Raw genomic sequence first — 17,917 nt, 5'->3', positions numbered from 1 at the left:
CTCTCAGTTACGGGGCCGGCATTCGGCACCAGGAAAGCTTCAAGAAGAAGATGTAAGTGAAAGATTATCTGAAAATAGACATATTAATACGTATCTATAATTGCTACGTTAGCAATGCGCGCGTTTCTACGTCCCTTTTCAAGTACTATGTAAATTATTACCAAATGTAAAATGTATTGCTTGTGAAAAGTCTGGCATAAGCTGTTTTCAGTAAAGTGGAAAGCAACGACCCGACCATAACTTCAAAACATTGAAAAATTCATTGTTGTGATCAGAAGCGATCGAAGGTTGTGTGTTTCCAGACCATTAATCAAAACTATTACGTCGTAATCTTAACCAGATTCCGCGAAAACCAGAGGCTGGTTTATCTGTGCAGAATAAAGTAAAACGACTACTGTGCTTCAACACCCACCTTGCATACCAGATCTTGCTCAGAGCGGCTTTCCTTCTTGCAAAAAATCAAACATATACGAGGGTCACTATTTATATTTTGAGCCTATCAATGAAAAAACAGGAATTTGGCATTGAAAACTGCTTTATTGTTTTTCGAAATATTCTCCTTTATGGTCAATACACTTTTGCATTCGTTCGAACCATTTGTCAAACCAGTTTTTTCAATCTTTTTGAGACACCTCCATAATATGGTTTTTGATCGCATCAACGGCGTCTTCCGCCGACGAAAATCGTTGTCCACGCAATTTATTCTTGACATTCGGGAACAAGAAGAAGTCATTGGGTGCCAAATCAGGACTGTACGGCGGATGACCCATCAATTCGATTTTTTGACTGTTCATAAAGTCGGTTGTTAGACGAGATGTGTGACAGCTGGCATTGTCTTGATGAAGAATGATCCGACGGCGTTTGTTTGTTTTCCGTATTTGACCGAAGACCTCTGGCAACCAAATTGTTGTGTACCATTCAGAGTTGACCGTTCTACATTCCTCTAAAGGCACAGTTGCCACATGACCAGTTTTCCCGAAAAAACAGGCGACCATTTGTTTCGATGTGCTTCGAGCGCGAGCAACTTTTGTTGGATTGGGTTCATCTTGAAACACCCATACAGTCGACTGCTGTTTACGTTCCGACTCATATGCATATATCCATGATTCGTCACCTGTTAGAATCTTATATACGTCTTTTGAAGCACCACGATTGTATTTATTGAGCATTTGTTTGCACCAATTGACGCGAGCGTCTTTTTGAGTTTTTGTCAAATTGTGTGGGATCCAACGAGAACATACCTTTCTCACAGCTAAATGATCATGTAATATTTTATATATGCTGGTGGAACTAATGCCTATGGTTGCCTCAATCTCACAGTATGTCACATGACGATCTTGCAGTATTAGGTTTTGCACAGCATCAATGTTTTCTTGAACAACAACTGATTTTGGACGACCTTCGCGAATATCGTCGGTGAGCGAATGGCGGCCACGATTAAATTCGTTATACCAGCGTTTCACAGTGGCAAAGGATGGGGCTTCACCGCCAAATGTGGAAGTAAGTTGATCGATGCACTCTTGTCTTGATAATCCACGTCGAAAATCGTAAAAAATCATCGCACGAAAATGTTCACGAGTTAATTCCATTTTATTGTTGTCGCGCAATCTCCAAGGCAACCTAAACAACACAAATCAAGCTATTGACAAAACATTTGAAGTACGTTATGGTCAATAATGCCAGACGATTACGTGCAAACGTCAAATCGCGCCTAACTTTAATCATTGTTGCCAAGGCTCAAAATATAAATAGTGGCCCTCGTACTTACAGGAAAACATGCCAAATCGGTAGAAACGAAAAGAAAAATTGAACATCTTCTGAAGACACTTTCAGATGACTTCCAACAGTGGCAGCATCGAATTCTGACCTGTTGACAGCAGTAGGGAACGACTTTGAAGGAATACCACCCGGAAAAACTAATGCGAAAAGTAGCTATAATGAGATATTTACCCAGACCCGTTTCATGTGTGCTATACCTCGTATATAGTGAGTCAATATCTTCGCAAGAGACTAAAATTCTCGACATCGAAACATAATGAATGAATTGAAGCAAATTTATTTAATCTTGCCCCTTGGAGGGAGGTGATGCAGGTATAACGGTACCTTGAAAATTGCAAATGAAAGAATGGAGTGGCATTATTAATAGGTGTGTTAAAAGTTACACTCGGAAAGATACATGTAGTGCTAGAAAGTACTTACAAATGGTGACGTATATGAGAAAATATTCCTACATTTTTTTATCAAGAGATATATTAACCAAATCGATAACAAAATAAACATATCTCCAATTCGATTTGATAATGCCCCACCTTCCTATTTTAAATTTTCGGGGCTGCGCCTTCCTGCCCTTACCGGCCCAAATAGGCACCTGTCGCCTTGCAACCAAAAGGACCGGACTCTGCCGCTAAATGGCCAGCAATACGGAGGCAAATGTTTCAGTTCGAACCCCGACTAAGGCATGCCATTGTTTTTGTCCCATCATCCAGGTCATCAGTTTTCACTGATGCTCGCTCGTCGAGATAAACCCAAAAGTGTAGAAAAGCTACGCAAAATAACCTAAATAGAAAAAAATAATCAAAAGATTCCAGGTTAGATTCCCGGTGGAGGCACGTTGCACTTTACATTGTAGATTAAGTCGATATCAGCCTATCTGAGCATAAAGGTCTTACTGTTATAGTAGCATTATAACTTGCAGAAGCTATTTGTAGCCGCCACACGATATGAAGGTTGTTGGAGTGACGCTGCAAGGTGCTTCTAAATTTATATTTAAGTACCAAATTCTGAAGTGTAAAATAATTGCATGTATGCAAACATCTCATACGGTTATCATAAGTGGCTGCGATTGGATTCTAAAACGGTGGTGGGGGGGGGGCAAGGGCAGTTACTTTCCCTTGGTAGATAAGCTTTAGCATAGTGCGGTGGCAAAAGTAGCAAAAAATGGGGGGGCAACTGCCCCCCCCTCACTAATCGCCGCCACTAGTTTTCATGATATCCACGGTCATATTTTGGGTTCCGCGTCTTCAGAGTTCTGTGTAACGAAGTTCCAATAAAAAAAATCATTGATACTGTTTTCTTCGAAATGAACTTCTAAAAACTGTTCTGCAGAAGACTGGGTGCCTTTTCAAGTTATTTTTCGAAAAGCTAGTCAATGAAACAAGGAATGCAAAGCCGGGTCCTACAGTCATGTTTCGAATGCCTACACGTCGTATTTAGTCTACTGCCGAGAGCTCGAGAAAATATTAAAATGGGAATTCATGTACGACAGTTGTTTGGCATTGTATCGTAATTCCAATTGCCCCGTTCTATGCAATTTCTTTCAGTTAAACACTAGATACATTATATCATTCTTGAATTAACATATACATATGTTTACCTTAGTCATTCTAATTACTACTACTCTTACCACAGTTCGCTGTCGATGACTGACGAACCACATATATTCCTGTCATGTCTTCAGCTTCAAATGTTTCTTTCCAAAACACAAACACTACATTAACAACACTGAAGGTTACAAACAACGACAAGCACTAGTATTTTAAAAGATAAGTTCACTTCGACGATGTTAAAAGATTACAAGAAACACTTGCTCCCTCTGGCGTCCTTGATCCAGTTGGAATGGCCAGTACCAAACCAAAGGCAGACAACTGAACAGTGTTCGTAGGTCCTGTAGTGCTGTTCGCGGATTTTGCAAACAAACATCGCCAGACGGCGCTGATGATTGAAAAATTTCATGGTTTCAACGATGATGGCCTCTTTGATCTGTAACTTCGCAATAGAACAAAACGAAAAACGTTAGGGGTAGTGAGCGCAGAGCGCCGTGGATGGCGAAAGCCTCCCCCCGGTCGACCAGTCTGCTCTCACTGCAAACAGATAAAGCGAGTTAAATAAATGGAAGTCCGCAGGATTTTTTTCAGGGGGTGCAAGCAAGCAATGTATTTTTTTTTCAGATGGAAGCAAACAAGGCATATATTTCCCTATAATAGTGTTGTCCTCTCAAAAAATGTATCATGTTCCTGCATTTCCCTTTCAATAATGTGACAAATAACTGTGACTGAAATGAAATTGTGTGAAATAGAATATTTTTTGTTTGACTTTCGTTTTCCATGCACAAATATATATTTTTTGGGTATGGTATTTCAATGTGCATTACGGTGTATACTACTAACTAACTAACTCCCTAGCCTTCTTAAACCCGAAGGTTCATGCTGCAGCAACACAGGCCTTTCATCTTTCCCTATCTTGAGCAAGTTCTATATACTCTTTTCCATCCCTACCGATTTCCCTTAGGTCCATCTCAACGTTGTCCCTCCATCTTCGTCTTGGTCTTCCTACAGGTCTCTTACCATCAGGTTTCCCAACAAGAATTCTGTAAACTCCTCTTTCCTCTCCCATTCGTGCCACATGGCCTGCCCACCTAAGTCTTCTTGATTTAATTATTCTAATAATATCTGGACATGAATACAAATTATGTAGTTCTAAATAATGTAACCTTCTCCACTCACCTGTCTTCTCATCCCTTTTAGGTCCAAAGATTTTCCTAAGGATCTTATTTTCAAATACTCAATACCAAGTTTCACATCAATATAATACTACAGGCAAAATTACTGTTTTGTATATTTTAACTTTTAGTTTCTTAGATATTAAACGAAGACAAAAGTTTATGAAGAGAGAAGTAACATGCATTTCCTGAATTAAGCCTGCTTTTTATTTCCTCTTTAATATAATTTTCATTTGTTAATATTACTCCTAAGTATTTGAATTTGGAAACTGGTTCAAACGAGTTGTTATCAATAATTACATTTACATACTACTCTCTCCCTAATTTTTTTCTGCCATTGCCACTGGAAAAGGGTCAAGGGACATCCTGTTAGATGTTTGTCTCCATTTCAAGAAAATGTTATAGAACATACCTTTTCTGAATATAAAAGGATCTTTTATATAATCTGGCTTTGGTTATTGCTTCTTTGTGCACCTACAAGTGAATGGGGATATTATACCATTTTTTGGTCCACTTTATTCTCAGATAAGCTAATTTGGATTGGACCTAAATTTAAAGTACAAAATGCTATGCGATGTGCCTCCTCCATGGCACAAACCGAGTGCTAGTGCGATTGAGGGTGTTTTTTTTTAACCTATTCATTTACAATCTTCCATGCCAACAAATGTTCCATGTTAAATTTGCTTCAAATTAATTGATAAGGTGTTATTTGACCACACCTTCCCACCCCCATTTAAATTATTCGAGGAATCCCCTTAAGAGAAAATATTTCTTTAAATTTTAGAACATTCAAATTAAGATAATTTTTTACAGTAAAAAGAAGCAACTAAATAAACTAAGTATAAACTTAAGTCCTGCAATGTGGTGCAAGCTTTGGGATTTGCTAGAGGACACTTGGAGGTTCGAGTCTCCTGGGGAAAGTGGAACAACTTTTCTCCTGAGATTTAAGTCTGTGTATGGAACTTGTGGCCACCCTCCATCATGAGGGAATTGGGGAAGCTTTGAATGAGTAGCATAATCCATAGAAAACCTACCATTACTGGGGGTACAGTGGTAGGTAGGCACTGACCCCTCGCAAGCCGTTATACCACGAGTTAAGTACAAATTAATTCATTTTTGAACGGTCATAGCAAAGCAGGCTCGCAAAAGAATTCATGAATTGTTTTTTATCATGGAAAAACATACACATGGGCTGACAACTATCGTGCAGTCATTTCATTGTTTTGCTATTCAGTAATTTGGGTATTATCACTATTTCAGGTTCTGGTGTGATTTCAAAGCAAGAGCTGCAGGTGTTCTACACATCTTTTATGGGGTTTGAAGTTAAAAGAGTGGATGAAATTATGAATGAAGCCTATAATGCCTTGACTTCGGTAAGAACTCTGAAATTATGTAATTACACACACACACACAAATTATATGCTAAGAAAGAATACATATTATCTTTATTCTATAAATGTTGGAATGTTAATTTAATCTCTACAAAGTTTCAGTTACCTTTTATCCAATACAGAAAGAAAACTATTGCAAATCATTATATCTTTTGTTATATGTTCATGCAACTACAACTAACTATTGTATTAAAATTTACAAATTATTCACATAGTTTTAAAAAGCTCAATTTATTCCCAACTGGGATGCAAACTATTTTTATTTTATTTTATGCCATTGAATCTTGAATATCTTTTCATGGTACATTCAATATATACTGTACACATTCTTCCATGTACATGCAGTAACATTAAGAAGTACGAACAGCAAAATCGTATGAAAAAGTGACAATATTCTAACTGCATTTGTTAGAACATAAGATATTCTTTTTCTGTTTTTTTCAGAGTGGAGACTGTCAATTGACATACTCTACGTATCGCTTGTGTTTTGCAAATTTTCTGTTGGGCCGCCACCCACATGGACCTGGGCAATTTATTTTTGGTGTTTGCAGTCCTCAAAAAGTTCATTGCTCATTCCCTGTTGACTACAGTGCCCTAAACTCTGCCCCAGAGGACCTGGAACAGTACAGTCCAGACAAGAAGAGCAACAGACGGTCGGTGATTGTCTGACACAGCCAAAATGGTGCTGACCAAAAGACAGACAGCGGCAATCCACGTGCAGATAAAGTACAAGGTTTTATATGAAGTGCAAGGTTTTTCGTCTGTGTGCAAGACTGCTGACTGCAGCACAGAACATAACATCACAATACTGCAAGTCTTGATGTGATGAATATTACATGTACCAATACAGAGCATTTTGGTACATGGTTCAAGTGGTGCTCATCTGTACAAGTGAAGTTCAAATATGATATTGGTTTTCTTCATCCAGTCCTATCTGGTATAATGATACTGCCAAAATCAGCAGATCCTATCTAAGAAGAAGCTGGGAGTCTGATTCATTTCCTTCTTCCTAAGGCACAATACTTCAAGTCAGATAAAGCTGAAGTTTCTATGCCTCACTGTTTCAGAAACAGTTCAAGGCAGAATGGTGGTATAAACATGTGATGTTGATATACAATGAGTCTTTCAACTAATTCCAAAATTGTATGTATAGAGCGACTACAAGGAAAAGAATATTCAGACAAAATCCTTCACACACCTTTCCCTCCATCGGTTCAACTCAGGCCATAAAGAACCATGCTACATTCAGCCCCTCCCCTCCACGTGGGAGGAGGATGCACAGGAGTCTTGGGTCTGTGCAAGCACTTTGGCCTGTGATTCTACTATAGTAACTACAGTCATGATTGTAGCTATACATTATATATATATTCCTACTTCTGTGGGATCAATGCAACAATGAAGGTGCATGATGATCTAGCATATCAACATTTTTACAAAAATTGGAATGTTTACATATGTTTCAAACCATATTGCTCTTGCCTCTGGTGTAGATAGTCCTGGGTTCAGTCACCAGTGAAAGCTTAGAAATATTAGTGTTCATTCAGCATTGTGAGGATGACTAGGAAGCACCCTTACAAGTGGGAGGCCCCCAGTCTACAAAACCAGAAAACAGAGGTAACTGAATGGTGAGGGGTCCGGTTCACTGATCATGCCTTGGCCCTGTAAGGGCTAATGCGCTACAGAATTTATATCAATATGCCGACATATCACCTAAATTGTTTCCAAAATAATTGTATTTATTTAATCACTATACCAGCCAATTTCAGACAAGTGCTGAAGTATATTTCAATAAAAAAAAATCATATGCATTGTGTAAAAAAGGACTAATAATAACTATGGTGTTCTATTAAACATCTAATCTGCTGTTGAAGATTGACAGTTGAATAACAATAACAGTACAATAACATCAAAAGAAATTTCATCATGTGAAAAATGTAGGTCACATATAAAGTACTCAATATATCTTTTCTATAAAAGCATTTCCACATACTGCAAGTTTTGATATGATTTTTTTTAATCGTAAACAATAATAAAGAAAATTTAATTTTGTAAGAATGAGAAATAGAGATATGTGCTGTCTGTGATTGAAAAGAAAAAAAATATTATAATGCAGTCAAGACGTATGAGACTTAATCAAGTAATATCCATAAAATAGGCAAAAGAGTAGCATTTGTAAAAACGCTGAAATGTGCGACTTTACATGTTATCAAACATGGAAGGTGCATAATAAATATGTAACTTATTAATAGAAGCTGTGGTGGTATGGACAATCAACTAGCATTTTAAAATATAGTGACTCAATACACTATGGAACATTAATCCACACAAAGAACTAATACAGAAGTGCTGGTTTGGATTTGTATAGTAGACAAGCATTCCTTTTGAAAATATATAAAATTTTCCTGAAAGTTCAATATTCTATGAGACAAACAGAAAAATGGAAATTACATGTGAATGACAGTTTGAATTGTCACGTGAATTAAACTGAAGTTTCTATCAGTAATGAGGTCATAGTTCTTCACGAGATGTTGCACCCGCTCTACTCAAATTCAGACCTGTAACATTTCTCCTAGCTTTACCTTTTTACTGAATGGATTGATTTTCCTCTTTTGTCCCTATCAGGAATGCTAACGAAAACACTGCCATGGAGAATAATGTTTGTGAGGGTGAAATGACAAATTAGTATAGTAAAACAAGAAAAAACAGTGAAATGTCATTGCAAAACTGAAAACAAAAATGAAAGCACAAAAATAAAATACAAAATACCATTACAATGAGCACTGCATCAGATCTTTTGGAACATATATTCAGCATAAAGTTCACATTGAAAAAGAAAATTGAAACAATTATTTTATTTAAAATAATAATGTTGGTTCTATACAATAGTAGCAAATATTATTTTGATTTATATCCATGGACGTCCACAGGATTTATCCAGGGAGGAGCAAGCAAGGTATTTTTTGCAGTGGGGCAAACAAGCAATTGCCCCTTAATAGTAATGACCCCTCAAAAAACACTCCTTCACTTTGAAGTTAACATGTTCCTGCAACATCCTTGTAATAATTAACATAAATTACTGTCATTGAGGTGAAATTATATGTATGAAATATATAATTTTAGGTTAACATTCATCTTCCAGGGAGAGGATAAAGCCCCTCTTCTGGACATCCACGTTCATATTGGAGGAAAAAAAAACAGAACAATGAGGAGCACAGGCACGTTACTTTTAAAGGAAAAAAATATTCCGTGGTATACATTTTTAGATGGTATGCCAATGCCATGAATATATGCAAAATAACTTTGCCTCGTTTGGCAAATTGTGAGGATGAGGATGATTTGATGAAATTGATGAAGTGCCACACACAAAGGAATAGGCATACAATGTGATCAGCCACCAAGGTGATTTAATCACATAATTTAGTGCTGATTAAAAACTGTACAAGTTACCTAATACTATAATATTGTTAGAAAAATGTATATATTTATTATAGTATCTTCATCATCATCATCACTAACAGCTACTGCAATTAAAATTCACTAAACTAAAAAAAACTCTAAATAAATTACAAAGAATGTGTTAGTAATGTCTGCTGGTATCATGAACAGAAAAAATAATTTCGGACACATTGGTCATTCACTGAAAATGTTCAACGTTCAGTTAACGACACGTTTCATAAATTGTCCTTAAATACTTACCAAAAAAGTGACAGTTAAAACTTATAAGTTCATTAGTGTGTGTGTGTGAGAGAGAGAGAGTGCACATGGGTGAGTGAGTGAATGCCTGTACATTACAGTATATAAAGGCAATAACCTGAATTACAAAAATTACAAATGAAACTGGCAATGCTGTAATGTAGAATATGACAACTAGTAAATGTTGAAAAGAAGTTCCTGAGAATGTAAAAATATATTATAGCCAAAATATTTGAGTACACACACACACAAATTATGACAATGTTATTGCCGTTCAAAATAATTCTATGAACCGTTGAGTTTATAAGAATTATATATACTGTAAAATAATAATATAAGCTGTAACTATAGATTCTATTCACAACTTGTATATCATTGTGTACATATATTACAGTATGCTGCATAGGTGTTGGAATGAGTGCACAATTTTTAGTATTATATGCATCACGTGTGTACATATCTAAAAAAAAAAAGTATGTAAGCATATCATGTTAATAGGAGCACAGATAATTAAGACATGGCCATTCTCTCCAGTAATACAACCTTGTTAGAAGAGGTCCAGGGCTGTTGCTATAGAAACTAAGATGTAATGATCCTGGTCTCTTTCAACATAGTCATTTACACTGCCAAGACACTTCAGAAGTACAAAGGTCATCTCGAAATTAATTGCTCCACTTAAGAACTCCTCACATTGCTATCGGATTGCAATTGAAGAGCTCGGGTGTAAAACATGGTAAATGACATTTTGGTCACTTTTGATTTACAAAGTAAAATTTGCCATCCGTCAATTTTTGAGTGAAATTGCCATGTCATACAATTTGCATTGTACTCAGTGAAGCCTTCTGAAGTTGATAAGCACAACACAAAAACAATTTATCTACATTATAGCTTCTAATAACCTTTTTTCTTAATGAACTCTGAAATGACCAAAATGTCACCATGTTTTACACCCGAGCCCTTCAATTAAACTTCACACACACACAAATATAATGCGATATGTTACTAATGCACACAGGTAACTAAATAAACAACATGAATAGCAGAGAAAAACAAGAGAGCTGTAATACAGAGGGTTGTCACAGGCCATTGCCACAATGGGGTGGTCAGTAATGTCCCAACCCCCTTACAGTCCTGATTTATTCCCATCAGACTTACATTTGTTTGCCCATCTCAAAAACAACCTTCGCGTGAACAGCATTTCCAGGACGTGGAAGATATTAAATTCACTGTGAATGCATGAGTCAAAAAACAACCTTTTACCAGTGCAAATTTCGGCATTGGATTGAACGGTGGCAGGAATGTATCAAAAGAAACGGACAGTATTTTGAAAAGCCTTAGTAGGTAACCAACATGTGTATCTGTTTTCACACGAGCTTTCCAATTGTTCATCCTTCACATAAACTTTTTTACATCAGAAGAGGCATTAATTTCGGGATGACCTTTGTAGCTGGAGAAAGTTTCTTCCAGCATACTCATCAACCCTCATTCATATCTGCCATTTGGTTTTTCCGAAATGCTGCTATGTAGCCTATCTTTTTTGTTTCTGCTGCAGTACAGAAACGAGCATCAAGGTGACAGGTCAGGTCAGTATGGGTGTGCTATTATTTGGTGCTGAGCAAGAAATTCTTTAACTACAAGAGTGGTGTGTGTCCTGTCATTATCATGTGACAGGAACAGTTGGAAATGGACCTTCCTCTTTCCCATATCAACCTGTAAAATTTGGTGCAATGTAAAAGTATTGAGTTCATAGAACATGCATATGGTTTATATAACAGTCTCCTCATATCCTGTCCCTGTCAAGTTGTAAGAATTATTTCTCCTATAGTTTACGGATGTAACAAACATAAAAACACAGTTTTTGTTGTGACATTTTGGGATAACACACACTCCCTTCATCAGACAACAAAAACTTGATTTTATCCTTGTAACAGCCGTAAACTACAGCAGAAACAACTATACAATGCACACATACCAGCAAAAATATGTTGTAGGAATTCCAGATGAATAGGCACCCTATTTTGAAAAAAACCTCACGAGTCAGTTGCAAAAACTCCAACGTCCAGTTTCAAACTCAACATCCGGATATCAAGCCACACACTTTCTTTTCCACCTTGCAACTTTTCTAACAAGGGTTGTATTTTTATGTACATATTAACATATGGTGTAAGATGGTTGCTTGTGTGGAACTACAATAAGACTATCATGAGATAGAGCATAATTATTGTCTAATTGCTATAGTTACAAAAAACTTAGGTACTGTTACACAGTATAGATCTAGTCGAGTACTTAGTTTTATCAGCAAGTTTATTTTTATAGAAATGGCTAATATGATTTTTATAATATTGATATAAAAATACCAACATGAAATATACTATAATTAATAACTAGGGACCTTGATCTTTCAATATTACTTTTCATAAAATTAGTCTATCATTTCTTAAAAATAGTTTTATGATAACCAATAAAACAGTTAAATTCACCATATTTTGCTTCACGTCATATCTGAATGCTGTACAAAAGCTAAAAATACTACAAAATCATTTGAAAAAGCAAATTTTGCAGAGACTGGTAATCAAGCAAAACTAAATAGGATAAGAGTAACTAATATGGTTCTAAACTGCAATTATTCAATTAATTTTTTATTGAAATATGAATGCAACCTCTTGGAAAAGTTCTCTAAAATGTGCATTTTCTTATGACTGTATGTGTAATTTGGAATAAAATTCACAACACACACAAAATCATTTAAGAATACAAGAACATGGTTAAAAAAGGGATCATAATTATCCAATTGGTACAGCATTATTTTAATTATGAATAATCAAAGTCCCTAAAAACAGCTGCTACAATATCAATCCATTAGAAGATAGTACACAAATTGTATAGGACTAAGATGGTACATCAACACTGAATTCAATGTAGTCGTGGGTATTTCAGTATTGCAACCAAATGTACTTTACAACTTTATAACACAACGTGGAAGTGCTTCTGATTACATGGGTTTGAATGAACTAACTTGTCAACTTTAGTTACAGGTGAAAAACATGTTGCAGAAAATATTAATTTAAACAAAAGAATGAAGGTTATTTTTTCTGTTAACAGTTCACTATAGTCTTAAGGGAAAAATCACAAAGTGAAAAAAAGTGTAAAGTGTGTAGATAGAAAAACTTTAAAGCTCTATGGAAAAATGGAACAGGTATATTTCAGAAATATTGCATACAGTAAACAAACGTGCTATTAATGAGTAGTTATTTCTGTTAGTAAATTAATCTCTAAATGCAGTAATATGAAAAACTCCACGTGAAAAATTATTTAACAAAAAAAAGGGTTTTTTTAACAGCTAATTTGTCTTATAGAATATCAACAGTGAAAACAAGTTATGTAAATCGTGGTTACATTGCATATTGGTTTCCTACACCTAATTTCAAAAAAACGATGTGTTAGTTGCTCACTTGTTACTATACTATGTACTATACTATCAGATCCTTTTTGATGAAAAAATACAATGGCAAAAAACAGTAGATGTGGATTCATTTTTGTTAATTCATTAGAAATAACAGTTGCAAAATTTAAATAATCGGTAGTATACAGTATATCATTTGTCAACTGCATGGTGCTGTGTGCCTCAAAAACGGTGGGTGCTTTAAACCTCTCATAACACTATGTCCAAAATAAAATATAGCATATTTTTCCAAATGGTCTACAATCCTAACATAATTAACAAGCAAAATTTCATAAAGAGCACAAAGTAATTTAATAAGTCACATAAAGGTAGTAAACAAACATATTGTACATTTAAAAACTTTTTTTTGAAGCTCATGAAGTGACGTCATATATATGTACAAACCAATCCAACTGTAAAAAAATTGTAAAAGTTACAAAAGATTTAAAAATCATGTTTTTATTAACTATACAACATACATTTATTGTCCAGTTATTGGTGTAAACAAGGTTTATCTTTTGCTAATTAATTGACAATGCTTTGTAAATTTTGCACAAGAGACCTGTTATGCACTAAATGTAATGAGTGTATTTTTTGATTACTGTTAAAAAATATATTTTGCTTTGTTACTGTCAATGTTTCTATGTAAAGTCTGCCAGATATTGACTTGTTTTTCTATGCAAGTACCTGTGAAATAAAATGCGTATGTAACATGGAAAAAAAATCTTTTCTAATATACAATTAATTGAACATCAAATAGGAGTTCTAATTTGCATGTTTTCTTTGATCAATTAGCATAGTTCAATAGAGATAAAACTATCCCCTGTACATTGCAACATGTCATGAAGGCATATGAGATGAATATGGAGGTAGAGACTAACACATTCATGATCTCAGCTATTTGTGGAAGTGATATGATCAGTATCATGCTCAATCTGCTTTTACTCCCCAGGGTTGATCCCAGGTACACATTTGTTAGAAGCTGGGTAAACATGAGATGCTCCATCTGGGAACATTGCTGGAAGAATTCCCACCTGGAATCGGCAACTCCAGAAATCAGACCCAGGCGTGCCACATGGCAGTCAGACTCCTTACAACTGGACCACAGCAGTTCCCCACAATAGTTCAATGGCTACGTTAAAGTCATGATAATTAACTTGTTAAAAACAACAAAAACACACAAACAGCACGATAAAAAACACTTTATAAACACCTTTCGTATCTCTCGACCAGTCCTGATGATGATTCAGAGATGGAATCGAAAGCTTGGAAGAACCCTTAAGTGTTTCTTATCGTGCTGTTTTGAGTGTTTTTTGTTGTTTTTAACAACCGGCACGTGACGTAAGAAGTTTTTTACTGCCATGATAATTATTTTTCTTCTCTTGTAGTTTACGGTTATTACAAGTATAAAAACACAGTTTTTCAATGCGATGTTTCAGGAGAACACACAATCCCTTCATCAGACATTTATTTTTAGTTTGATTAAAGACAAATATGTTAAATATTTTATAAATTTATCGTATTTTAATATTCATATAAAATTATTATTTATGCTGATATTGCAACTGTATCCTTCCAAGAATTAAAAAGACTTTGTATGTATTCAACCTGTGTACCATAGTATATCAGTAATTAAAACAAACTGTTTTGTTGTTTGAAAAGACAATGAAAAACACTAATTCCTGTGTGTGCTTAATCTACAATTATTAACATCTCTATGCTGGGAGGAACCAGGCAACATCAAAGTCTACTGTGTTTCAAAGGCAACAGATCCCGTTGCGGTAGCACTGGCAGAGACAATTCCACGCAGGTAAAACAGCGACAGCGAAAAATCAGGCTAGGCCAGGCCGGCACGGTATCTCAGTGGTTAGAGCAATGACACGGTATGCCATAGACCTGGGTTCGAGTCCCGGTCGAGCCTGCATTTTTTTATGAAAATTTCTACGTAGTACATCTCCTGTGTGCCTAACCTACAACTAATTCTACAGTATCCATCATGGCTATTGTGTTAATTCTGTAAATAAAATGACAAGAATGATATTGTTAGCATTTTTACTTCAGTATTTGTTAAATAACAAATTCTATAACAACCATTTCTAAAACTGTACAGGTTTAATAAGAACATTGAATTATTAAAAACAAAGTAGGTTAAGACTGTAAAACGTTTTGCTTCAGAGTGGCTGAATACCTTTAAAGACTAGTAACAAACATTCAGTATGCAACAATATTACTCAGAACATAAAAAGTTACCTTAAAAATAGAAATTTACTTCACAATTTCTGCATTTTATAAACATCCTTGTAACATTTCTACAAACATTGTAAAACACATACAACTCTATAAATTCTCTTGGTAATAACAAATATACCTTCACGTGAAAGATCCTGAGTTGCTCATAAGATTACAATGTGATACAATTGTGCAGTTTCTAATTAATTATTAGTCACCTCCTACTTTCTTTTGAAAATTTTGATATGTCCTCTTCTAGCAGTTTTCCTAAGGGATCGGTAATGAGGAATGAATCTTGAGTACTTGAACTTTGATCACTCTGTGGAGGAAGAACAATATTAAGAATTAAAAAAATATATTCTTATTTCCTTCTTCTATCTCTTTAGAAATCATGACACATTAAATGAATGAAGCATGATGAAAAACAAACCCAACATGCATAGGTTGGGACTTGAACCTAGAACCTTCAGTAGTGAAACTGAGCTGATGTACTTGTGCACCTAGTAACCAAGGCACACGATATTAATTTTGTTTCTACCTTGGTGGAAAGATTGGCTTAACCACTGAATTTACTCAACCACCACCAAGGAGGTTATAAAAAACCCAATAAGTGCTTGTTGACCAAGTAAAAGTTTAAATCATGGATGCACAAACATGAAATTTTTGCCAATACTGACAAAGTATCAATACAAATATACCAATGACAATAATCAAATGCCAACCTTCATGGTGGAGTGGCTAGTACAGCATGCTACGATACCAGGGGGTCTCAAGTTCAAATGCTGGCCTGCGGCATGAGTGTTATTTGTGAGTGTCCCTTCATCAATTTCATTACCAATCCTCATAAATTAAACAAAATTAATTAACTAGGGATGTGACGAAGTTGAAAATTTACAGATGCTGATGTACAAACTGATAATTTTTGGAACTGATGCTGATATTTAATCGATTCAGATACATAAAATTATTCAACAGAAATAGGATATTATTTTCAGAACTACAAAAAAAAATTTGCTATGTACGTTTCTATTGCATATCATATGTATATACAGGGTGATTGGTAATTAGATGTATTCCCTGAAAGGGGTTAAAGTAGAGACAATTTGCAATAAATTTGACCATATGATACCCCGTCCGAAAATTAGTAGTTTTCGAGATAATCGAGTTTCAATTGTTTTTTTAAAAAATGACAATTTTCCACATAAAAACATGAATTGAGAAAAAACTGCTCATAGTATGGAACTTATTTCAGCATTTTCTGATAGCTAACAAATAAGTGGTTCATTGAAAAAAAAAAGTTTTCCCAAATAACAATCACATATAAGTAACGGGTGGGTCTAAACTTACAAGTGATGATAAAAAAATGCACTCTTAGTTTACTTGGCAACGTATTAATAACAAAAATGGTATGACACGAAGCGTACAAATTACGTAAATTACTTCCTTGTGACATCTGCTATTCAACAAGGTACAAATGTTGCTAACATACACATTTGTGTACAAGAAATAATACTTCATTCATCTTCATGTGAATGAAATCAATGAACAATACAATTAAACAACATTACATGTCTTGCTCAAAGTGGGCACCTCTGTTACGAATGCAGGCACACAGGTTTTTACGGACATTTGTTCTCTTAACTCGTGATGTGATGGTGTCCTTGATGTGTTGACCAGCTGTTAAGATCCTCTCCCTGAGCTCTTCTTGTGAGTTTACCTGTGTCTTGTCATGTGGCTCCAAATGTAAAAGTCGCAAGGCGTCAAATCGATAGGGGGATCGAGCTGGGCAGTCATCATGATGATAAATCATGTAACGTCTTGTAGCTAGAGGCACATCCTCCAACAACATTGCCATCCCGTTCCTCAAAAAATGTTCATAAGTGATGCCATTTAAGATTTTGGGCAGGAAAAATGGCTCGATGAAATGATTGTTGATTACTCCCATCCATACTTCTGCCTAGGCGTACGACAGTGGCTGGATGAAAATTACCCAAAGAAATGGATTGGCCGAGGCAGTCCGATTCCCTGGCCAACTCGATACCCCAATTTGCCACCTTGCGACTTTTACATTTGGAGCCACATGGCAAGACACCTGTAAACTCACAAGAAGAGCTCAGGGAGAGGATCTTAACAGCTGGTCAACACATCAAGGACACCATCACATCACGAGTTAAGAGAACAAATGTCCATAAAAACCTGTGTGCCTGCATTCTTAACAGAGGTGCCCACTTTGAGCAAGACATGTAATGTTGTTTAATTGTATTGCTCATTGATTCCATTCACATGAAGATGAATGAAGTATTATTTCTTCTACACAAATGTGTATGTTAGCAACATTTGTACCTTGTTGAATAGCAGATGTCACAAGGAAGTAATTTACGTAATTTGTACGCTTCGTGTCATACCATTTTTGTTATTAATACGTTGCCAAGTAAACTAAGAGTGCATTTTTTTATCATCACTTGTAAGTTTAGACCCACCCGTTACTTATATGTGATTGTTATTTGGGAAAACTTTTTTTTTTCAATGAACCACTTATTTGTTAGCTATCAGAAAATGCTGAAATAAGTTCCATACAATGAGCAGTTTTTTCTCAATTCATCTTTTTATGTGGAAAATTGTCATTTTTTAAAAAAACAATTGAAACTCGATTATCTCGAAAAC

At 35.5% G+C, this 17,917-nt stretch overlaps 2 protein-coding genes across 6 annotated transcripts in view; one reads left to right on the top strand and one right to left on the bottom strand.

Annotated features, from left to right (window-relative positions):
- LOC146004132 (uncharacterized) overlaps positions 1–13,775 on the top strand; it is a 230,497-nt gene extending 216,722 nt beyond the window's left edge. For both annotated transcript variants that reach the window (XM_083142805.1, XM_083142802.1), the window contains exons 7-8: positions 5,759–5,871; positions 6,334–13,775. In XM_083142805.1, the coding sequence (XP_082998931.1) occupies positions 5,759–5,871; positions 6,334–6,558 (338 nt within the window). In that variant the 3' untranslated portion in view covers positions 6,559–13,775. The remainder of the gene's footprint in view (positions 1–5,758; positions 5,872–6,333) is intronic.
- Positions 13,776–15,059: 1,284 nt separating this feature from the next.
- Positions 15,060–17,917, bottom strand: part of LOC146004114 (AP-4 complex subunit epsilon-1-like) — a 42,738-nt gene continuing 39,880 nt past the window's right edge. For all 4 annotated transcript variants that reach the window (XM_083142795.1, XM_083142782.1, XM_083142788.1 and 1 more), the window contains exon 9: positions 15,060–15,572. In XM_083142795.1, coding sequence (XP_082998921.1) covers positions 15,468–15,572 — 105 coding nt within the window. In that variant the 3' untranslated portion in view covers positions 15,060–15,467. The remainder of the gene's footprint in view (positions 15,573–17,917) is intronic.

The sequence above is a fragment of the Lepisma saccharinum genome, chromosome 1 (assembly GCF_977018435.1).
Source record: "Lepisma saccharinum chromosome 1, izLepSacc3.1, whole genome shotgun sequence".
Lineage (NCBI taxonomy): Eukaryota > Metazoa > Arthropoda > Insecta > Zygentoma > Lepismatidae > Lepisma > Lepisma saccharinum.
This window is presented reverse-complemented; position numbering and strand designations above follow the sequence as displayed.